The following is a 20,615-nucleotide window of genomic DNA, read 5'->3' on the forward strand; positions in this document are numbered from 1 at the left end:
AAGAAGGTTAAGCCCTGCTATGGTGACATCTCCCTCTCCTCCTTTGCATTTTGTGGTTTGTTTTACAGAAGTATGATTTAAGAATGGCATAGCAGACATCTAACAAAGAAGCCCGCATGTATAGTGGAGCTGAAGGATTATATGGATAGCACAGCAGCGACGTCTGGTGCAGCTGTAATTTAATTCTGTTTCGAGCCCTCCAACAAAAGAAAATTCGTTGGGTTTCTTCCCCCTGTCTTTTCATGCACATGATGAATGAAAAAGGCCTGAGGGTTGCATTATTTGTGTTTTAATATGAATGGCTTAGGAATGCTGGTCTGTTCCACCAACAGGCTCAGGGATCAAGTGGGCTGCTGGCAGCACTGGAGCAGAACAACTGAAAGCTTGAGTCCAGGCACCAAACTACACTAAACTCAGCCTCACAGTTTTGCAAGAGCAGTGATCAGGAAAAGGACAAGAGGAGGGAATAAGAAAATTTCTTACATTTTCTAGAAGAGCAGATACTGTACTTCAGCTGTCTCACAAATCTCAGGACCTTTTTCCTACCAGGTAAAAAGAAGCAAAAGAGGTCAACAAGCCACTCTCAAGCTGCCTGTGAGAAGCTTGTTGATGCTTCCTATTCCCAGCAATTACAGACTTTATGTGCCTCTTGAGACTAGGTACAGAGCAACTCAAAAGATTATTTGTGCCATCAACTTACTTCTTCTGTCCTGGTTAACTCCTAGAGAGTCACCTGTTAGAAAGAAAAACAATCACAGAATCAGCTAGGTTGGAAAAGACCTTTGAGATCATAAAGTCCAACCTATGACCTAACACCACCTTGTCAACAGTGCATCACATCTTTTTGACAAGCCCTGCTGTTTCCAATACCAAAGCAATGAAATTGGGCCAAATCCCTTGACCCTTCAGGAAGATGTGCACCACCACCCACAAGGCTTTAAGGAGCAGCCACTTTTTTTTGGAGCTTTCAGTCAAAAAGACAGGGGCCAAGCAATTGTGCCAGAATTTCCCCGGGTTCCCTTTTTGGTCCCCCCAGATGAACAGAGGCACTATTTCTGTCCCTTCCTTCCTCCCCCTCTGTGCTCCCCAAACTTCTGCTCTGCTTTCCATGGGAACCTGTTTCTGACTTACTGGTTTACCCATTACAGAGCACCTGACTTCTTCAACATCGTATGCAAAACTTTATCAGGGCTAATGCAAGAAACTCTCTTACACAATACAGAATTTGAGATTAAATATACCGACCTTTATATCCCCTTAATTCTAAGCTCACACACAGTGCACGTCAGACCATCTATAAAGAAAAAAGTGTGGGCAAGCTGTACGTGAAAACTGCACTGTTAGAAAAAGCTGCCTCTGTAGCACTCTGCTAGCGGCCATCCTTCTGACCTGTAGTATGAAGGATATCTGGGGACTCATTCCAAATCCAGATGTTCTCTGTCTAATTCAGGGCTGCATTCTCAGGCCTTCAAAATCCTAAGAAAGTATTTTACATGTTTTTTAAGCACTTATTTTTTATTGTAATTGCCATTATTTTCTTTTGTGTTGCTTTGCCATTCCTATGCACTCAAGGGTTGCTCACTTAGTCTCAGACCCTGTCTGTCACTCCGGAAGAAATGCACCCCTTTCTAAAACTAGAGGATGATGTTCGTGGGCTCTCTCTTTTGCTGCAGCTTTAACAAACAGAAGTCTAAGTATAATGCTGCTGCTGGCTTTGGCTTCTAACAGACTTTGCTCAGTAACTAATATTTAGAAAATGTTCCCCTCCAAGCTATCTCTCACTCTGAATCTAGAGAATCACTAGAATCACTAGATCTTTTTTGTTCTTACATGCTGGTGTAATACTGCTATATTTTTCCCTCTGTGTGGACACTCCTTCTATAGTATGCAAATATAGTTCTTTAACAGACTTCTAAATTTTTTTTTCAGTATATACTGTAACATTTAATTGAATTGCTATTTTACAATATTTGCTTAATTTGAAAATCTTCATTTTTGGTTTAAATTGCATGACAAGAGTTCTTAAAATATCTAGGATTGTCTTACTGCCCTCTCTATGAGCTTGTTCTAAATGGGATTATTATTCTGCCTTCCATAATTAGTGGTCTAACATGGACACAGGCATCTTGGTTCTGTGGAGACCTGCTGTGATGAAGCAGCCTAGGCCAGTCAGACCAGACAACAGAAGGGTGCTGGAAATGCAGAGGTGATAGCGCTGCTGTACTTCCTGAAGAGTAGGAGTCTGGAACATGAGCCATCTTCTCTATTAAAAACTTTTTGTACAGGAGTTGGCCTCAGCTAAATAAATTGCAGTATCTTGCTTAGGTGTGTGGCTCAGGAACTTTTATTTGGCTGTAGCTGAAGTAGAGTGACAAGGTTCAGTAGAGAAGATATTCCTTCCCGATACTTGTCAGTGTAAAAAAGGCTTTGGGAGCCAGAAGATGATGGAATCTTATTACATCATTTATATCCCTGAGGACCTCACAAATGCTTTTTGAACATTTATGTTCTGCTTTTTCTGTATTTATGCAGTATCTCTGAAATGGGGAATTACACTTACCCCCATTTAATTAATCAAAAAATGATGAGTGGAGAAACCTGTAACTAGGTTCTCAAAGTCACAGTATATCCCACTGATATAAATGAGAAGGAAATGTGAAAAAAAGACTCAGTCTTCACTGAAGTGAATGATTTTAGACTTAGTGAAAATCCACACAGATGGTGATATCACACAGCCTTTCACTACAGACCACTTCTTTACCATGTGGGCCACTACTGGTTTGTAACTGCATTTTAGCAGGGCTCTAGAGCTGTAGACGTGTTATGATCCAGTTTTAAGGTTCTTAGAAATGCCTCTGCCCAAATTAAGGTGCAAATGAGACCATATGCCAGTGACAATAGTAAGGGGTTTATTTGATGGTAAATATGTGTGAGAGAGAGAGAGAGAGAGAGAGAAAGAAAGAAAGAAAGAAGTAGAAAATAGGTGGGGGGGACAGAAAGAGTGACAGGGAATAAGGAAAAGATCACCACTCTGTGGACCCCAAGATGTCCCGTTGATCCTCTCCAGCTGGCCTTCTTGGTGGTGAAGGTCCCCTCAGAAGGCACAGAGTCCGATGGGTTTCTGTGCTCAGGCTGGGTGGGCATGTCCGGCCATGGCCCCCTGGAGGGGGGTCAGTCTCTCACAGCAGACTCTGGGTCTGTTGCACCACGTGCAGCCCTGTGGGGCCAAGCCTCTCATGTGAAAGTCCCGTGGATGTGCCCTGTGGGGTTGGGGTTCCACAGCTGGGCCAGTTTGTGTAATGGAGGATGGGTGTTTATTGCCTCTCACCAGAGGTTACACCATGCACCCAAACCTCCTCCTCCCCCCTCGGTTGGAGGGAGTCTGTGTAAACCTGGCTTCTGTGAGCTGTGCTCTCCCTCCACCCCAAACTCAACTGGGGATAGTTGCAGCAGGTGGCTTTGGCCGTTTGTGGATGCACACCTTTCCCTCAGCCTGAGGTGACTGAACAATGTGTTTCCCTTTATCTAATCAACAGTTTGACTTTCAGTCCAAAGTCCCACTCTTCAGGGATGCTTCTTCGGTTGTAGCTTCTTTATAATGAGCAAAACTTTATATCAATGTTTGAGGCATGAACTATTTTCAGTCTCTGACAACATGTTAAAAGTAATCAGAATAAATAATTCTGAGTTGTCCAATGAGTATTCTAATAATGAGCTGCTGCTCATCACCTTTTGAAGGCAGGTTTTCTAGAGGCCATCTAAGAGGTTCTGTGAAACCTTAGGTGTGTGTCACTCTTCTAGAAGCAAGCAGTGAAACCTCCAAAAGACTTGGCTGTTGAGAATGCCTTTCTCATACTAGCAGAGGTAAAAATACAGCTGTATATTTGCCTTATTTGAATTTCTGTATTGGTAAACTGTAGTCTACAGATTTTGACAAATTTATGCCCTTTCCCTCAGTATCTTCTAAGACATATTGACCTGACGAGGCAGAATGTATAAGGTATGATGTCCCAATGCGCAACTATGGCTTCAAAACATACCAATGACTAGAAAATACCTAACTAAGGAGCATTTCATTAGACTGAGGTCTGCAGCTGAATAATTATCATCACCTAGAAGGCAGTGTCCCCTCCTGTCTCTGGCACCCCAGAGAGGAGTTTGGATCACAAAACTCAGAAGACCATTTGATCTGTGTGACATGCCTGCCACACACAACCTGTTTCATAAGCATGGTATTTAACTACCAGCATACGTGGTCATTCCTGCAGACACTGAGAAAATTAATTCATAACCTGTGGATTTTCTTTTTCTCCTAGAAGGTAGCTGATGGGCTGCGAGTGAAGTATTTAGACTCTACTCTTGATAGTTGTTAGAAGGGTTTTAATCACTTATGACAACCAGAATGCTCATCATCTGGCTTGAGAAATCACATCCTTTGACAACAGTAGAAAGCAGATTGCTTTCTGCTATGCTTGCAGAATTATAGTAGGGTATGATGGAGTGAGTGTTTGGGGCTTTAAAGGAAGACTGCCATGACTTTCTTCATTTAAAGCAAAAGAAGAGTACAAATTCCATAATTCTTTTTCCTTGAGCTAAATGGGCTGTAGATAGTGGAATAACTGACTGCACAGGAGCTGCAAACAGACAACTTCATAGAGGACAAGTCACAGGCTGTAAGTAAAATCGTGGAGGACACAGAACAGCCACTGAATGTCTTCTGTGTATACCATATCATACCTGGGCTGAACGTGACTTCTGAGACCATCGTTTGTTTGTGAAAACAGGCAGCAAAAGCGTACATGTAATTTCTCTGTGAATTACAAAGACAGGAGGTAATGAAGCTGTGGTTTGTCCTACCCACTCACAGTAGTTCTGATGCCTCTCTAACACAAAGGTTAAGGCCAAAAGCTTTTTCCTCTGCCCACAAAGACAGACATAAATTTGCATTTCATTATAAAATTTAGAACATTTACTCATCACAAAGAAAATAACTGTCTGATTATATGGCAGGGATTATGAGTTAATAATCTTTGCTTTTCCCCTGCATGACATATATATTAGGCAATACTGCATTCTTAACAGAAAACCAAGAGGGAACTTCAGCTGATTTATTTGTGTATTATAATCCCAACACTCAGCAATGAGTTTTTAAAGCACAGCATTCCCTGGTAAAGGAGTCCAGCACACAACTTATCAGACCTAGCATGCTCTACTACCTCATTCCTGAAATCTTGGCATTTATGATCCCTGTTCATCAGAAACACCATAAATGAAATAGTTCAGCATGTTCTTTTGCTGCCATATTTTCTGTCCTCTAGGGGGAGATCAGAAATGCTGGACTTAATTTATTTCTCAGGATCAGAAAGGAAAAGGTATCTATTGGACACAATGTTCAAAGTAATGAGATTAATGAAGTTGAGGGCTTTTTGCAACAGCATGACAAATTCTGTATTTAAACAGATCACTCCCACCACACAGAATAACATGCCTTTTGTTCAGAGATTTACCATGTTTAATTAGTCATTTTTTCAGTATCTTAACCATGTATTCAGTTAAATAAAGTAATAAACAAAAGTGTTCAAAGTGAGGCAATACTGTCTTTATGTTATTTTTAAATTGTGATCAGGTATCTGTGGGACATGGAAAACTAAAAAAAAAAGTACATAATCTTTGCTTCTCTAGCAAAATTTTAGTGCCAAATTCTGCTCTCAGGTAAATTTCTATAAAGCATTGTTCATAACAGCATTACAATACAAGGGCATAGTCATGGGTTTAAAAAGTGCCAAAGGTCTGTAGTTGTTCTCATATCTTAAAGGTTCAGCACACACCAAGTGGAGACCTGGTGTCTGACTTGTATAGCCCCGCTGCCCTACTACAAGCAGCCACCACATCATTCCTCTCCAACAAACTGATTTTATTTCAACAGATAAAAATTTGGCTATTTTTTTTTTAAACTTCAATTTGCCTGCTTCAACAAATGAGAGCACAATTTGGCTCCTCTCTCAGGAAAAAGGAAGCCAACCAAACATGACTTTCACCAGGCCTCAGTTTTTGGCCCCAGATTTCAACATACACTATTACAGCAATCAAAAGAACCATAGAAATTACTTATTTTACTGTCCTTAACACATTTCACACAGTCCTGCAGCAAGCAGAATCACAGATGAACCTCAGAACATACAGAGAGCACAACTACTACACTGGACATGAAAAGGAAATTTTATTAAACATGTTTACATAACATGAGTTGGAAGTTCATTTAAAAGCACAGGGGAGTGTTAAGACAAGTGGTCAAAATAGAAAGATACTATCGAATTATAGCTAGTTGGTTTTTGGCCACTAAGACAGAACAGGATCTAGTAGTAGTGCACCAGTGCTTGAGTTCTTCCTGCTCAGCAGGTCGAGCAGTAACCAATCTGTGCCCTATGGAAAGATGGGCAGAATAATTCCCATGTGTTGAGTAATAATAAATAGTTCACTTGGTGCAGGCAGTATGTCTATAAATTAAAACCTAGTGTGTACACAGTTTCTACATGTGTTACAGCCCCACAGTAGGAATCTACACCAAAATAGTTATTAGAAGGAATTTGGTCCGTACTACATCACGTTTTCCATAGGGTAAAAAATAAAGTCCATCTATAGACATTTAGCACCAGACCCACAGACCTAGCCTGGCTAAAACCTGCAAAATGTCTATAAGAAAAATGGATGGCTTAGATTTCTTGGTTACTTCAGTATAGTAATTACGAGCAAACTGTACAAGTACATGCAACATACAAGCTGGCCTATGTGGAACTAACATACATTATTAAATAACCTTTTTCATCTCTTTTTACAAAACGTGCATGCAGCTTTGAACAGTTCCAAGTCATGCTGCTCTATTTGTGTGATCACAAAATTTAATGGCCTGTAAAAGGAGGGGAAACATACCAATGCACCTGCAGGAATCTGCAGTTCTTCGCACATTTACAGAATATCACAAGGGATTTCAAGGCCAAGAAGAACTCAGATGAATAAAAAGCAAATTGAAATTTGATTGTTTTTTTCTCCAAAAAGTAAGATATCTTGCGTTAAAAAATCAAGCCTTGTGCTTGCATCAATCTCAAAGAAATGTAAACTAAAATTTGATAAAAACATTATTAAGTGCAGAATATTTCAACTGGAATTTCCAGTGAAACACTGAACAACTCATACCATGCTCTATCCAGGGCAGACAGGTGCGTCTGAAGCGACACACATCAGAGAAGCCTGGGTACAGCTGAAAGTGTCATATGCTCAATTCATTCCTGGTCAACATTTTGGGAAGTCAAATATACATTTATACACAGAAACGTAAGTATTTCCTCTCCATTTCTAGGAGGAAAATTGCATTACCAGTAACAGATTCAATGTCAAAATTAAGACTAAAGCTGCTTTATACCAGTCCCCAGCAGTAGTTGCAGAATTCTTCAAAATTCTTCCATGCAAAACATCATAAACAGAAAAGTTATTATATATATATAATGCAAACATATCTGCTTTTTACAAAGAAAAAGTGGCACTGTGATGATTTTTATTTTTAAGAATATAACTTAGGTTGGTATTTGTTCTGGGTTCCCGCGTGAGAGACTTGTAAGTACCAGAACTGAGAAACTATTTGAACTCTCTGGAATTGTAACTGTGGCTGTTGAACACTTTAACGATGCTTACAGAGATATGCTTCAGCCCTTTTTTGTTTGGTTTAGAAAAAGAAAGGAAGGGTCTCTGTTAGCATTGGGAGGACTTCTACAAAACTAGCAGAATCACGTGGCAAAAAACTAGTGGAAGTGACAAGTACAGAAAAACTGCTGAAACACCAGGAAGGTAACACTGCTTGAGGGCTCTCAAAATGTGAAAAATACAACATTGTTAACAGAGTGAGAGCTTCCAGTTTGGGTCATCTTTGACTTAGGTCGAATCTAAAGGTCCCTCTCTTTTTTCTTTTTCCTTTCTTTCTTTCTTTTTTTTTTTTCTTTTTAAATCATTATAAGCATCAGTGATAGCTGCTAATAGATTAGCTGTATGTGATATACCTTTGTTCTGTCAATTTAAGCCATCTCTCAACAGACAGACATATGTTTGGATAACTACTACAAGCAAAAACAGAAGTGATTGTCTCTCTCCAACAGTGTTTTTTGATCATGTGAATATCTGATTCCAATTGTTATCCTGGGTGATGTTTTGAATAGACAGCACCTGCTACTACGATCTAATGCAGGGAGGCCCAGTCGAACTTTCCAGAGATGACTGGGAAGCCCTGCGTGTCAGGGGAGTCAATGTTGGATCCACTAGCGATGAAGGTGGAAATAATTTATACCAGCCTATTACCACACTGGACAGATCCAATTCCTCCAGAAGGATCTGGGCAACTCCCATGAAGCATTTGTGGTCCATTCGGCCATAGTCTCCCCAAACTATTACCTGGAAGAACATAAAATTAAGGTTCATGATTGTCCCCAAATCCATGCTCACACAGGGTTATATACTTAAACCCGTGCTTATGTATGTTCACTCTTGCTATTATATATGTTAGCATAAGGAAAATGTTATTCACAAGAGTGAATGATTACTTCCCTTTCATGGGAAAACCTCATGGCAGGACAGGAGCAAGAGTCAACAAAAGAGAAATGTTCCATGCAATAAGACATTTTGCAAGTCTGAAACCACAAGCCACAAGGATGTGTTTAATGGTATTTATAAAATTAAATGCTTAGTAAGTTGGAATGGATTTATACATACTGGTTAAATTTAAGTAAACATGCAAATGACAGCCTAAAATGGGATTAAGAAGAAACTGACCTGAAGGACTTTACCCTGTGGACTTTCTTCAAAAACCAGTGTCTGCTGGTACAGAGGATCAAGGGTCTTCCTTGCAATTCTTGTCTTCTTCTTAGCTATACATGCTCCATTTTCCAGTAAATACACTTTGACATACGGAGCTGCAGACAGAACATCAAGAATGTTATATTTGGACTTAGGGTGCACATCTGAAATGGAGGACAAATGCCTTAAAAGGAAGCAGAGTGGAGAGAAAATGGCACAACTTATCTTCATTGTATCTTTGCAGTTGTATAATCTGAATACAATTATATTCATAAAACAGATGACACAGCCCACAAGAAATCAAATTGATTTTTATAAACTTTGAATGTAGTGATCTAAGATGTTACTAACAACAATTACACTTCATGTCTGTCATTTTAAAAACATTTTGTTTTTCCAGGAATTAAATGTCACTGATGGCTATTCTGGAGTCTCTATAAATGCTTAGGGGTCAGAGATAGTTCAAAGCAAAAGGAATATTTAAAACTATGCCACTCCTATGACACACACATGAATTGCTCTTTCATCTCTAGCTCCTAAGGAGATTGCAAAGTACCATTTTCACTAAATGTTATCTAAAAGAACTGTTCCAGGTGTTACAATAAGCAGTGGTTGGTCTATTGATTCTAAATCTCCTCTAATAATTATTTCTATAAATAACTAGAAGTTCAACAAATGTCCTTATAAAATGATTCAATATTATTACAATATACATGATACAAATAATTGACACTGACACTAACACTAGCACAAACTGCTGCCTTGAGGCACTGTTATGTACAGAAGACCCTGACACGTGCATTTAAGTTGTTTCTTCAAAGCACTTTCACCTGTTCTCCATCTCTTTTCATGGCAAACAAACACAAAAAACCTCAGCTATATAGACAAAGCCCTTCTGAGATATATAACCTGCCTAAGTTACACAGAAATATTTCTACAAATGTTCCTTCCAGAACAGATGTTGAGTTGCTGAAAATGATTCCTTGAATGGTAGCATGCAACTGGTAGATGCAAGGTGGTAAGAAGTGGACATTGGTAGCAAGGATATATCCACGCACATACTCCTTGTTGAAAAGCAAACCAAACAAATGCAAAGGTAGTGACAACTAGCAAGGAGCTCAAAAAGCATCCATTCCCCAGTTCATCGGTATATTTCATAGTGTTGTTTTCTATTCATATATTGTCTATTTTTTTTCCATACCTGGGGTAGATTTGGAGCCAGGTTTTTGTGTGAGGCCACGGGCTCTAATGACTTCTACTTCTAACTGGCCTTTTTTATCCACCATTCCAATTTGGATGTCACCTGAGAAGGAGAAGAAAGAAACTCACATTTTAGAGAAGCAGTACAGCACAGGAGACAAGGTCTAAGAGTGAGAAGGAGAAAGACTAGTATGATGTTATTCTGCTGTATTACTGTGCTTGTTGCGTCTCCTGATGATCCGTTTAGCTTCTCCATTATTAAAAAAGGACTAAATAATATATAATTAGGGAGCATGGTGCCCTCTCTAGGTATACAGTTCATACCGGCTAAAAAGGTATTTTTTTTCTTCAAAAGTCTCCACCAAGCACACACGTGACAATTTTTCCATTTTTATCAATATTCCACACACATTTTTGGTGTGAATAAAATGTCACAACATGTTAAGAAACTGCTTTCATTTCTAAACAGTCAAACCTGTTTCCTTGCCTGAGTTTTGACAAATGACATTTCCTGCAGAAAAAGGAAACTGCTTGCTCTGAGACCAAGCACTGTTCTGATCTAGATCAATAAAATAAAAGGGCAGTAAACTATGTGCTGATGCTCAAAGCGTTATGTCTCTATGCTTTCATATATCATGAAATCAGGTGAGTAGAAATCTAACTTAGATCAAAATAGATTAAAATAGGCCACTTAAAAAAAATGCACAGTATGGCATAGGCAGCTACATGACACTTGAGCAAATAAATGAACTATATCCATGAAACATATGAGGACGTATATATTTGAGATGTAAGCTCTAATTGTCTAAAAAACCAAATTCACAAATAGTAGTCCTGAACTGTAGAATTTGGGGTCTAGATTTAGAGAAAGAGCATTTTGAAATTAATTGGGCATGGGATTTTTACATGTTTCTCTAACAGCATATTAAAGCAGTGTTTATACCTTGGTATGTGAACTATGACAGAACAGCAGCAAAGATTTTTTTATCATTAAACTCTGCTTGAATAAACACAGTCGTGTTCTTCACTAAAAATAGTTCAGAGGAAAATTCCAACAAGCATTTTTAAGAGCACATCACTGTATCTCATATCCAAAATAAAATATGCAACAGGGAACCAGAAGGGGGAGCGATAATCCAAACATTTTCAAATCATCACTGGTGAAAGGATAGCACGGAGCAGGTCTTCTAAAAATTGTAAAAAAACATGATGGAGAGCTTTCTGGGGGCCAAAACTTGAGCCTGTAGTAGATACAGTTCTAAAAAAAGTCCAAATAAATGTTTTACTCAAGTTATCTGCAGAAAAATCTTTAGTCGCAAAACAAGATTAAAATAAAGAGACAGAAGAAGACCCTCGTACACATACCAACAAAGCCATTTAGATATTTATTGGACAAACAATCTCACAAATATATTTTCTTCCATAATAATAATAAAATATTAATTTAATAGGTTTGATGATTATTAATGCTCTAGTAGCAGTCATTTAGATTTATACAGCAAGTTTTGCCTTAGAGGGTACTCAGAGCATTCTCAAGATAGTTTTCCTTCTGCTTATGAGTTGGGAAGGGAACACTGTCTTTTGCAATTTTTTTTTCTGTTTCTCTCTTTTTTTTCAAATGTATCTCAGTAGCCCTTCCTAAAGCTGGTTTTCCCAAGACAGTTGTATTGAAGTATTGGCTATTTATAATTTCCAGCAGAAGTATCATTACAGTAGTGTATCAAGGAGTCGTCAATTAGCATCCTAAAGCATGTCTAAGAACTGCTCATATATAAACAAAAAAACCCCAAAAACCCCCAACCCCAAATCTTTCCAAAGATACTTACACAGTCCTGCACTCTTGCACTCCTTATACAACTCATACTCTGTTCATAAACAAGCTACAGCTAATGCTGCTAAAGGAAATTACAGAGTGGTCTGGAACACAGAGATCACAGATAGCCCCAGGCAGCTGTTGAAGAAAAGGATTTTGTGTCTCTCAAGACAAGCACTGGCATTATCAGTGACTGATTATTGGGCATTGCAAATGTTTCCAGAAGTTTCACTTTCTGGAGTTAGATGAACTAAGCTTGGAAAAGTGCAGTTTGGCCAGAAACCCTGTCACATCCAATATAATCTGTTTCAAGTAAATACAAACTCTGAACAGTTGAGATTTTGCAGTGAACTACAACTGGAGAAGCCACAATAATTTTGTGTGGGAAGTAAAACCCCTATCTTCAAACTGCAAGTAAGATTAGCCAATACCCCAAATGGAGCAAATACTGTTTCTCACCCCACTTTGAATGCTGCCATGATAGGAACACCGGTAACTGCATATAGGACAATCATGTTGATAATGAAGGAAGACACTTGGTAAAAGTCTTTTTGGTGCTGTAGTCTGCCAGTGTGTGCATTAGTTAATTGTCTTATTATTCATTTAACAGAGGAGAACGTATCATTCTTACCCATGGCAGGGGTTGCTAGTGTTTGTCGGCCTACTAACTGTGCAGGTCCCAGTCCATCGAGGAAATCACTGAACTGACTGTCAGCGCCCAGCCGTACTCCAGGAAATATTAAGCTGAAACAAAATAAAAGCTGGTTAAGCATAAGAACATGATTAATTTCTGTCATCCTACAGTATTTACTTCAAAAGTACTACTTATACAAAGCAAGCAGCTCAGGATACACAAGCACAAATCATTCTGCAGCATCAGGAAGGATACGTTTCCCATGGACCCCAAAGCAGTGTAGAGAAATTCTGCACATCGACTCAAAGTAGTCCATAAAATAGGTCTTGCTAAGGAGGTCTCCAGAAGCAGTGAAGTCTGACAGGTAAATAGACTATGATTGACCTTGTCTGAGAAAACATAAAAAGCTTCATGAAATTTAATAGCCTATTCTTCATCAGTGAGTGTGTGATTTACAGAGATCCAAACCCCATCAGCATCAGTAAGAACAAATAGGGAAAACAGATGTATGCACTAAATTAATCTGATTGCTGCAGCTGTTTAATGAAGCAGCAAACTGGCAGGTAGTAGTAGTGGTGACTGGAGCTAAACCTAATGCCACTCACTAGCCAAAATATTCTGGCAGACAAATCTGTATCTACAGTTGCTACCCACTCCTCTCTCAGGATACAAACTGAACTGTAACACATCAGCACAGCATATACAGAAACATTCAAGGCCAGGTGAGACAGGGCTTTGAGCAACCTGGTCTAGTTGAAGATGGCCCTACCCAGGGCAGGGGATTAGACTAAATTACCTTTACAGGTCCCTTCCAACTCAAACTATTCTGTGATGCTATAATGTGTGCTTTGCCAAGCTGCTTTCTTATATTCCATAGTCTCCACTTTATTTTAATAGATATACACTCTTCAAACAATAACAAAGGAATCAACAAAACAAAAAAAGAGAGAGAGAGAGAGAAAGAGTGATCCATGGTGGGAAGACTCCGCTTTGACTTCCTTATAACAATTATGAGAAATAAAAGAACAAACTTTGAACCAAGTATAGACAACATATTCCCCAGCAGGCCATCCACCACTCTGTATCTGCTTCTCCCTCAAAGGAAATTCCCTGTTAGACTGCAATAAATAATAAAAAACTTCCTTATAAAACCAAAAGCATCTAGTGTTAAAAGCTTTGATTTCTGCACATCAGGCTTGTGTGCTTCAGCGATTCAATTCACAGTTCTTTGCAAAGCCAGTAGTTGCACAGAGAAAGTCTATTTCTCTCTTGAAGACTAACTGTTCTTTTTATTCCTGCATAAACTTATGGACTGTCTGTGAAAAAAGCTGGTCAGAAAATATCATAGTATCATAGAATAGCCTGAGATGGAAGGGACCCACAAGGATCATCAAAATCCGACTCCTGGCCCTACACAGGACAGCCCCAAAAATCCCACCGAGTGCCTGAGAACACTGTCCAAATACTTCTTGAACACTGTCAGGCTGGATGCTGTGACCACTGCCCTGGGCAGCTTGTTCCAGAGCCCAGCCACTCTCTGGGCGGAAAAACTTTTTCTAACATCTAACCTAAACCTCCCCTTATTCAGCTTTATGCCATTTCCTTGGCACAGCTTTTTTCATTAGAAAACTCTGATTTTCCAAAAAGTAAGTTTTTTCACAGAAATTTAGTTTTAAAATATTTTTTTTTTTTTTAAAATATGGTTTCTTTAGATGGAGGAGGAAAAGAAGCTCAAGGTCTCCAATTCATAACATCAAGATGTGGTCTGCTTCTCTCCCCAGTGGCTTTCACTCTTGCCTCTGCTATGAAAAGTTTCTTGCTTGTTTCTTTGGCCTTTTTTCCACAAAATGTGTTATATTTTGCCACAGATTGACTAACAACATTGAAAATATTCACTTGAGAGCACGCTTCTAGCTATACTTATGATAATGAAGGTAGGAAGTACACATTCATCTGAATGTTTATTAATTCATTAAACTCCAGTTAAGGGTCAAGCAAAAGAACATGACAAGGTGCCTGGGGTACCTACTGTAGGAATAGCTGAGCTATACATCTGATTGGTCTTTGGAAATGCAGGATGAGGCATGATATTGTCAATAAACTATGTGATCCTGGAAGTAAAATCAGTGTCAATGTACACACACATACAAGGAAGGACAAGAAACCAGTGCAGACCTACCACAAGCACTTCCTAATCATCATCATTACTCACCTACAGTAACATGAAGAGTGAACTGCAGAAAAAACACTACTCAAGCAACCAAAGTTAAGATCTTGCTGATTTTGATGGGAATCTCGCAAGAAGGAAAAAAACCCCTTCCAAACAGCTTCACTACTCAAAATAAAAGGTGCTGTCAAAAGCTGATTCAGTGTTCACACTAGATATAACATCTGAAGTTAAAGCTAACTTTTCTAATGCTAAAAAATAGCCCAGACAATGAGGGAGAGGATTTTAGGATCAGCTGGCAGAGTGCATGTACCCTGATTATGTGACAGAGCTATGCAGCTTACTCTCCTCCTTGTAGTTGTGTCACCTCATGTTCTAGAAATAAGCCAGTAATGCATTTGGAGGAAATAATTAAACAGTAGACACTTGTTGTCTTGTACATCTTTCTTTAACCATTTAACCTTCTTCTCTCACTGTGATCTAAACCCAAGAGCTGCTGTAAACTAACAGTATTCTGTAGAACTCATGTAAATTTCCAAAACATCTAAGGATTTGATCTATAGCTAAATCACAGAATCACAGAAAAAGAGAAGACTTCAGAGAAGTTTTCTAAGCCACAAAGTGCAGCACCACACTGAACAGAACCCTCTGGTATCCCTTTTGCCTACAGCATTGTGTCCTGTTTAATGAATATTTCTCTTCTCTCATTGCAGCAAGATACATTTAACTGTTTCACCTGAGTTTTGCTATCTGCCCCCTTTGGCTCATTCTTCCAGGCTTCCCTTCAGAGTCACTGTTAGATATTGATGGTGTTCTCACTTCTTTAGACTCACTGTTTACTCTTGCCACAGACTGGAATAGAGATGTGGTGGTCAGGGACAATGTTTAAGGCTAAGGTCAAGTACAGTTTGAAGTCAGGAAATAAAACTGAGATACACTGAGGATCAGGCATCAACCAGAATAAGCTGGTAACTATGAAGCCAAAAGTCTGGGACAGAAACATAGTGAGAACTTAGGGTGCTAAAAGTTCGGATCAAAGAAGCAGGGCAAACATGGGTCAGATGTGAAGATAGCAATTGCATGGGAGAGCTGAGGTAAGGAGCACTGTCAGAGGCAGAACTGATACTGGAGCAGCAAGAGATGGGGAGCAGGCACAAGAGCTATGGAAGCAGAAACAAGACATGCAATACAGGTAGTGTGACTACCAGCTTATGATAGTTTAAAGATGTACTTAGTTCTAAAGGGGAGTTAAATGTGGATGGTATCTTTTCAGCTTTTTACCAGCTAAGCTAGTGGTTTAATGCCTTAGAAAGCCTCGAGCAGCCTAGAGAGGTAGCACGGGCGATCTAGCACTTTAGTAGCTCTTAAATCGGTACCTGTATCAGCTGCAAAGCAAATACCATCAGCAGAAGCAAAGAGGGAGAAATATAGCTCCCTGCTCGCTCAATTCCCTGCAGTTAGAAGCTTTCAAATGAGACAGACAACAAGAGACGGTCACAGGAAGGTAGCTGACCCAAGAGAGGGCGGATCCCTCCCTTGATCATCTCTTTTATTCAGAGAAGGGGAAAGGGGAGGACTGGGGGCGGACCCGGGGTGACCGGCCATTCAGACACTCTGTCAAAGAGTTTGAGTTACATTTGGTTTTGCCCGCGCTTGGAACAAAGGAGCTCGGTGCACATGGCAGAGGCAAGTGTCTTGGGGAGGGGAAGCTCAGAACAGGCAGCAACAGGGTCCCACTATGCACACCCGGCCTGCAATATGTCCCAGTAAGAAGCAAGCACTCTGTTTACTTCTTAAGCTTGCTTTCCTCACTGTCTTACTCAGAGGCTGGTTCTCAAAACAGGTATTTTATGGCTCTGCCTTTCTATCCTCCAGATGCCTGCTGTGACCTCCAGATCCAGACCTTGGCTGCCCCAGCCCTGCCAAATCTATTTTCACACAATGAGGGTGGAACAGAGTATTAAGCTGTTCCACTGAAAATGTCCTCACCCTCAGTGCTGGGCTCCCACCTCTCCTCTCCACTGCTGACCAGGAAAACAGGCTCCCTCAGCTCCTCCCTAAAGGGTGCAGTTTATTGGGGCCTCTGTCACCAAGGTGAGTAACTGGTGCCTTACAGACTGACACTCCAGCATAGAGAAAGGAAGGAGGATGGCAGGGCAGAGTGTTGAAAGGGTAAAAGTAATGGCCTATCAAGGAATCATAATGGGGAAAACACTGGGATATTTTACTCTTGCCCCTCATTCTTCATCTGATCTTTATCTGCTTTGGTTTTGAATTATTCATGATGGAGCCTGTTTTTCTTACATGGCTCTTAAAATTCTTAGCATTATCATAGAACCATAGAATGGTTTGGGTTGGAAGGAACCTTAGTAATCATCAAGTTTTGATGCCCCTGCCATGCACAAGGACATCTTTCACTAGATCAGGTAACTCAAAGCCCCATCCAACCTGGCCATGAACACCTCCAATGATGAGCCAATCCACAACTTCTATGGGCAACCTGTTCCAGTGATGTAAAAATATTAGGGTGGTGAGAAGATCTGATGATAGAGGCACCTTTACACAGATCCTTGTAACCACCACCAGAGCAGCCTTGGCTCTTTGTGCCTCATACAATGTGCAGTAGCAATTGTGGTAACACAGTAAGCATATAAAAAGATGAAGCCAAGGAAGTCCAAATCTCTCATTTTTTTCCGGGTCTATAAAGCTGCATTTTCCTACCCCCATTTCCCCCTTTTTTGGGGAGTCAACTTCTAAGAATTCCCTAGGAACCACTGTACCTTGATACATGCAGTAGAGTCCCACTGAGAACTGTGGGGAGGCTGGAGTATTCCTTCACATTTTGAAGAACTGCTTTTGTTCTCCTTTCCTACATACCAAATTGTTCAGCAGTGAATGAAAACAGCTGCCCCATTCCCCACAGCTGTCTGCCTGACTTCAGCTGATGTGGCATCTGGGCTCTGGGTTTACAGTTCTTAATAAGAGATTTGGAACAACTCCAAATTAAACTTTCTTTGTATATAGTATTGCTGAACAAAGTTTCAAACCACAGGGATTCACATACAACATCTGAAGTTTAACTCTGAGGTAATCCAAACTTACCTCAAAGAAAAAGTACCCCTATGTATTGTTTTGAATAATGCAGTCTTAATTTTGCTGTCTTGATGAACAAAATGCCTCACTGGATGACAGGGAAAATGAGAATTCTTAAGAAGTCCTCTCTCAATTTCAATTTCCATGAAATTTGTGTTATGTACCTAAAATGGTGTTTCAGTTTTTCAAATGTTTCAAGAGAAAGAAACTCTACACAGAGCCACCCCCTTCAGCTAGAGTTTGGGACATCCCAACTAATGGGGAAAGAAACTTCTACTACATTAGAAACTTCTCCTACATTACTGATATTTTTAATGCCACTTACTTGCCCTCAGAGCTATAACTGTTTATGCTGCCATCAGTGGATTCTCGACTTGGCTGTCGAACCATACGACTTCTCATCTCTGCTGCCATTCCTGTTTCTGTGCTTCTCTGTATCGTGCTCTTTAGCTTCTTGCTGCCAGCCTCTGAAAGCAGAGAAAAAGAAGCAGCAATTAGAATAACTTAGAGCAAAGCCTTTCCTTGCAGTTTTCACACAAGAACAGTGATCTGACTTGGTCATTACTATTTACTAACATAAAAAGACTTTTCCAATTGAAGAAGCAATCTCTCTTCCTCAGCCGCAAACTGGAAATGACTTCTCTTTAAAAGGCTGCAACCTGAAGATCTTCATGAGGGCAAACTGTTAGAAACTAGATGTCTCGTTATTAACCTTTACACAGGTGGAATGCACAGGTCGTGATACTGTCTACTAACCACATACTCGATGATGTGCCTCTAGCCACCTTGCTAGGTTGGGTGACTGCAAAAGAAGTTACAATTCTCACAGAAAATAAAAAAAGGGAAAAAACCCTTCATGCATTCCACAGAAAAATGTTAGGTACAAAGATACTTACTATCAAAAATATAATAATGTGTTTTGACTTGGCAGAATCTTACTTCTCACCACAAAATGTCTTCAAAGTAAACAGTGAACTTTACAGAACTTAATGATCCCAGCAGTTCTGAAACAGAAATAACTCTTGGGGAATTTGTTTGGGAAACCACAGACTGGTTAAGCTGGACAGGATCACAGTGGAGCATGGTCCAACTTCCCTGCTTCCTAGAGCCCATTGCACAGGATTGTGTCCGGACAGTTCTTGAGTATCTCCAGTGAAGAGACTCCACAACCTCTCTGGGCAATCAGACTCTAGGCTTGCAACTGTAAGATTAGAAAGCAATGTAAATATTTTGAAATTGTTTAAAGACTTCATCCATTTGGTAAAGCTGCTATCCCACATCCTTTAAAATGCAATTTGATTTTGACACAGAAGTTTTCATGTTTCCCTTGAGCAAGAAGAGCTTCCAGTCCTTTAGAGATTCTCTGTGTTATGGCTGATGTAGAGTGAATTCTGCTGTCACACAGCAGAAATTAAACTTCTAGATGGTGATAGTTGTTCTCAATGATCTTCAAATTTCTTCCACCAAAGTCTCCATGTGATGTAATAACATGTATTGTCTTCAAACTCAGTGTCCTGTTTTTTTTTTCATTTAGTTTGAAATAGGAACCCAAAGTTCAATGGGTAACATCACTTTCTCTCAGAAAGTACTAGATTTGACAAAGTTTCATGTAAGTTCATGCTAAAACATTCTTCTGCATTTTCCTCTTCAATTCAGTGCTCCTTTATTCACCTCTGCAAAGTCTGCATGCATCTTTTTCATGGTCTGTTCAGGGAAACATCTGAAAAAGCAAATATTTCTTCCATCTCCACTTGCAGTGGAGACTGAATTGCTCTGAAAATTTTTCACCTTCCTGTTTCACAGGCACATTGTTGATGTTTGAAACTGACAGATCTTGACAGATCTTATTCATCACAATAAAACTTGAGACTTTTGTAGGCCCCACATAGCCTGCCCATTGCCCAGGGTGTTTAAACAGGCTGTGGAGATCAGCTGGCCCTTGCTCTTTGGGTCAGCACGCTGGTGAAGGGCAAGGAGAAATCATACCATACAGCTATCAGAGGAACCTCTTTGAAGCTATCGGGGAAACAGCAAATATGGCCAAAGTGAGAGAATTTGTATGTTGAACTTAGAGGAGACATGCCCACAGTGAAATGGGCTGTGGTTTCCCTCTCAAGCTTTTTAGACTGGGGTTGTTATATCTAAGGCCGTTAAGCAGCACTCAAATGCCTCTGAGTGGAAGAGATCAGCTACTTCCATAGACCCTTTTCTTCCTTATGAGGCCAACAGCTCTGAGGTTTTCCTGTGGGCCACTACAGCTCATCCATATTCCCAGTCCTTGGTCAGTTGAAAACACATTATCCAATGCTGCTAAATGTGAGGTAGAATAGGGTAGGCAAGGCACACCAGGCAGACCAGGGTCCACTCTTACACAGTGCAGGTGGCTGTGGAAGGGATTTGCTGGAGCTTCAGTAATTCTGTATATAGAAACCCAAATGCTACATTTGGTCCTGAACTTTCTCTTAAAAAACTGAGGGAGTGTTCAGCATATCAATGCTAATAGGCAGGCTGAGCCTCAAAAATAACACAAAAGGCACCTAAGAAGTATAAGTCATGCACAGAGTTGTACTCCACAGCAGGATTTTCAGGTGTTCTGTAGGTATGCATTTTCCACCCATATTGTTTTCTCAATCTCTCCCTCTCTCTCTCTCTCTCTCTCTCTCACCAGGTCCTGTCTGAAAGTGTCTCTGTTTCCATCAGCTCCTACAAAGCATGTGAGATTATGTGGTTTAACCCCTGCTTACTTTTCTGGAGCCAGCCAGATCAGCCAGCATGACCTGGAGGATATAATAGGGTAGAGCCTGAAATGTGTTCGGCTGAATAGGGTTGCTTGTGAGTGTTCAGGGCTCAGGAAAGGTAAATGAGGA

General features: G+C 40.1%; 1 protein-coding gene across 49 annotated transcripts in view; it reads right to left on the reverse strand.

The window, feature by feature from the left end:
• Positions 1–5,489: 5,489 nt before the first annotated feature.
• RIMS1 (regulating synaptic membrane exocytosis 1) overlaps positions 5,490–20,615 on the reverse strand; it is a 316,584-nt gene continuing 301,458 nt past the window's right edge. For all 49 annotated transcript variants that reach the window (XM_039568325.1, XM_039568320.1, XM_039568317.1 and 46 more), the window contains 5 exons: positions 18,074–18,215; positions 12,486–12,598; positions 10,043–10,144; positions 8,818–8,957; positions 5,490–8,439 (listed from right to left, as the gene is read on the reverse strand). In XM_039568325.1, coding sequence (XP_039424259.1) covers positions 8,221–8,439; positions 8,818–8,957; positions 10,043–10,144; positions 12,486–12,598; positions 18,074–18,215 — 716 coding nt within the window. In that variant the 3' untranslated portion in view covers positions 5,490–8,220. The remainder of the gene's footprint in view (positions 8,440–8,817; positions 8,958–10,042; positions 10,145–12,485; positions 12,599–18,073; positions 18,216–20,615) is intronic.

This window comes from Corvus cornix, chromosome 3 (genome assembly GCF_000738735.6).
Source record: "Corvus cornix cornix isolate S_Up_H32 chromosome 3, ASM73873v5, whole genome shotgun sequence".
In the NCBI taxonomy this organism is placed as follows: domain Eukaryota; kingdom Metazoa; phylum Chordata; class Aves; order Passeriformes; family Corvidae; genus Corvus; species Corvus cornix.